Genomic DNA, 3,948 nt, shown 5'->3' on the forward strand with positions numbered 1-3,948 from the left:
GTGCGGAGTTACCTGGGCGGGAGTGACGGCGGTGCGGAGTTACCTGGGCGGGAGTGACGGCGGTGCGGAGTTATCTGGGTGGGAGTGATGGGGGTGCGGAGTTACCTGTAGCCTGTGTTTGGATATCTGACATTACCTGGCCGACAGACAGCACAGCACTCCCCAGCTGGTTTGTACTGGTCCAAACAGGTGAGTTGAAGGCAGGTGACCTCCTGGCAGTGGACATTTCCATTCTGCAGAGAGAAAAATCGCTTCAAATATCTTTAATTGTTTCACCAGAAGGTGTGCTACGCAGTATGTTCAGACTCTGTCGTTAGAACAGACCACAAGAACAAGTTCATTCTCTACATCACTGTTCTACCCAGTCCCTCAGTATTGTGCAGTGATTCCTCAGCAATCAACCCAACAGTGCAATTAACTCTCAGTATGACCTGTATTGCAGCTTTCTCTCTCACACAGCCCCCTATCCCCCGCGTACCCATACAATTGGCACACACAGACCTCTCTCCCCTGCACACTCATACAACTGGCACACACAGCCCCCTCTCCCCTGCGACACATACAACTGGTACACACAGCTTCCCCCCCACGCCAAGCCACACCCCTACAACTGGTACACACAGCCCCCTCCCCTTGCACACCCATACAACCCCCACTCCCCCTCACATGTATACAACTGGTACACACAGCCCCCTCTCCCCCACACACCCATAAAACTGGAACAAAATATACCCTAACTGCACATCAAGAGTAAAAATATTTTTTTTGAGAGCTCTTCTTGAGATTTTTTCAGGGACTATTTTTGTTTTCAGGGACTATTTTTGTTTTCAGGATTACTTTTGTATCTCTCACTGACTTTATTTGGTGCTCTCACTAATTTTATTTGGTGATACAGTCACACAGTAATAATATCTTTAGTGTCTGTATTGACATGTGGGATAATTAGACTGTCACAGAGTGGAATTAGAATAATTAATTGATATCTTCAGTAATTATCAAGACTCCATTAAACTCTCAGGCACAGAACAAAAGGAAAGCGTTAATTTTTTAGACATGGCAATGTTTAAAATTGCACAAGACAACAGGCATACATTAGCACTGTGGCTCTTTACAGAGTAACCAAGCCATGCTTGTATGCACAACAAGATATCAGCCTTCAAACACCGCCTGCATACTGGTCAGATCACAACTCATGTGTTTGCATTGAATATGCACAGAGCTAGAACATTTTAAGCAGTTACTGTATCACAGATCTCAATTCCATTTGTAAATTTAACAGTTGACTGTGTTCATTCATTGCAACATAATCCACAACATTTTCCCATATTACTGTGTTTCAACTTATGCAACCTTAAGCGAGAGATTCTGCATCCATTTTCAAGGAATTTTTTTTTTGGCAATTTCAGGTTTTCACAGTATGTGGAGTTTACCTTTATTACAGGTTTAAAGCTGTTCTCTCTGCTTTGCGTTCTCACTCTACCATCAAGGCCCCTTGCCCCACCCAACCCCAGAGTCTCTTCTTTTTGTCACCCATCTCGCAGATTCCATTCTTTGAAGACATGAGAGATTTTCTGGCTGCAGCAGCATCTATTGCCCATCGCTAATTGGATTTGAGAATCAGAGTTAGAGCTTTCTTCCTGCCTTACAGGATTGGTCCCCGGTATGAATGGTAATGGTAGAATGAGGAATATGCTAGGCCTATGAGGTTGCACATTTTATGAGTTCAATTCTGCTGCTACTGCTGTTTCATGTATATTCAGTTCCAAATTGCTAGATCTGTTTGCAGTCTATCCCATTTAGCACAAAAAAGAGCCACACAACTGTGAAGATGGGACTTGGTCTCCAGAAGCACTGTGTGGTGGTTAATCCTCTGGATACTATTATGGATAGATTCGACGTAGGCTGATTGGTGAGGCTGAGACTGGGTAGGATTTCCCATCTTGTTGGTTCCCTCACCACCTGCTGCAGACTTTGAAACTTCTTTCAAAACCCTCCTCCACTTACCCCACTGCTGCAAACTCCTACTTCCTGCCCTTCATAGTATCCTTCATCACCACTTGAAGCACCTTTCACCCCACATGCAGCCTCCTTTACCTCCTCCTGAGGTCTCCCTCCTATTGTCTCACATAGCCCTACCTACCCCCAAAGCTGAAAGAACTTCCAGCCACTCTCTCCCAGCTGCCATTTACCATGCCAAATGCTCCTTGTCCAATCACGTTGCTTCTCTTCTACCGTTGTTGTTGATCGGTTCACTGGCGTATGAAGCAGTAGCAAGAACAGGAGAAAAACAACCTGTGAATGGAGGAGGAGCACCTCACAGGTTCTGTTCACCAACTCGATGATTGGTCACTCCCATGGTATATTTTTGGTAAGTACTTTGGGAGAGTTTGGTACGGTGGGGGGGGGGGGGGGGGGAGACGCGGAAATCGTCCACTGAGCCCATGTATATGGATCATTGTTATACAGTACATACCCACCACACTGTGAACACACCCAACAGACTCTTTATCCGCCCACCACACCACCCTCAGCCTGTGCACACGCTTCAGCCTGTAAACACCAACCACACACAGTGTGCCCTACGTATATATTCCCCACACACATCACAGCCTGGACACACCGGCCCTGCACAAGCACTTGGTACAATAATTTTGGTAACTCTGACCATTCCACCTGCTGCATTCGAAGCAACACTTGCCTCATGGGGTGATGGGATGACATGTCTCTGCGCTACACTGCACTTGGCCATCCTACAGAGGAGACCCAGAGAGGACATAATAGAGAACGTTCATGTTCGGATCCTAGCTGATGGTTATACCAGAAAAATCGGATCAGAGTGAAATCTGGCTTGATTTTCACAAGAGGGTGCCTAAGTACTTTTAGCAAAAGACAATAAGTTTATTACACAAGAGGAAAGGAAATAAACAGCCATATAAGACAGTTTGGAAGAATCTCATCTTAAACAGCAAGAAAATTCACCCCTTTTCCACAGAAATATTCATTATAGACACTTAATGCCAGTGAAACAGCAGTCCTACCTACACTCTTTGATCAGTCGATGATAAGGCCACAAGTGATTTTAGCAAATTTCTGCATTTTCACAAGATGTGACTCTCTCCATCACCGACTGTCCCAGAAACACATAGGTACAGGCAAATTCATTGAATTTCCCTTACTGAACTCTTAAGAAATGCACTAAGTTTTTACTAGCCCGGTCTACTTGGATTACTAATATAGCTTAAAGACTTCTTTCCAGCATTGATGGCCTAGAGATGGCAAAAACTAAACTGCTTTTCTGATAGTATGAACCTTCTCTCCTGAACTAAACCAGTTTCTGGCCTCTGGTCTTTCTTTCTGTAGGTAGGACAAACTTCATTTATCAATACTTCTGTCATTATCTCACTAAGTGATCTAACTATCCTTTACCTTAAATCACATGATTTATTGGAAAGGCTGTTTTGCTCCCTTTAAAGAACAACACCTGCACAGAATTAAAAATCAAAAGACTATTTGCTCAACTTTAGAACCCAATTTTGCAAACAACAATAACTTATGATGAATCATTATATGTTGGAGCCTTTCTCAAATGCCCCCTACAATCCAACACAAATTCCAGTCACGCTTCAGATTTTACACATGGGGAGGAAAAATGAGAATAACCCTACAAAGCTGTAGTTGTCACAAGGTTCCATTAGTCCAACTGTCCCCCTCCCTCGAATCCCTTCATAAAACTGCCAGCTTGTTTCACAGATCAGGTTCACACTGTCTTGCAGCGAGCACCATCTATTGTTCTAACCGCTTCACCTCTTGCACAGGAAACATGACAATCTTTGACCAGTTCCAGGAAGCATCAGGACCCCTGACCTGTCACAGATCGTGATGATCACTGACCTTGTTTTTGTGAACATTGATCATTACAATCCATGGTAATGGTGGGGGGTGGGTTCG

General features: G+C 44.3%; 1 protein-coding gene across 1 annotated transcript in view; it reads right to left on the bottom strand.

The window, feature by feature from the left end:
- The window catches only part of LOC109932154 (kielin cysteine rich BMP regulator), a 132,690-nt gene that overhangs the window by 76,050 nt on the left and 52,692 nt on the right, over positions 1-3,948 (bottom strand). The window contains exon 9 of the mRNA XM_048609973.1: positions 137-233. Coding sequence (XP_048465930.1) covers positions 137-233 — 97 coding nt within the window. The remainder of the gene's footprint in view (positions 1-136; positions 234-3,948) is intronic.

This window comes from Rhincodon typus, chromosome 22 (assembly GCF_021869965.1).
Source record: "Rhincodon typus isolate 14 chromosome 22, sRhiTyp1.1, whole genome shotgun sequence".
Classification (NCBI taxonomy): Eukaryota; Metazoa; Chordata; class Chondrichthyes; order Orectolobiformes; family Rhincodontidae; genus Rhincodon; species Rhincodon typus.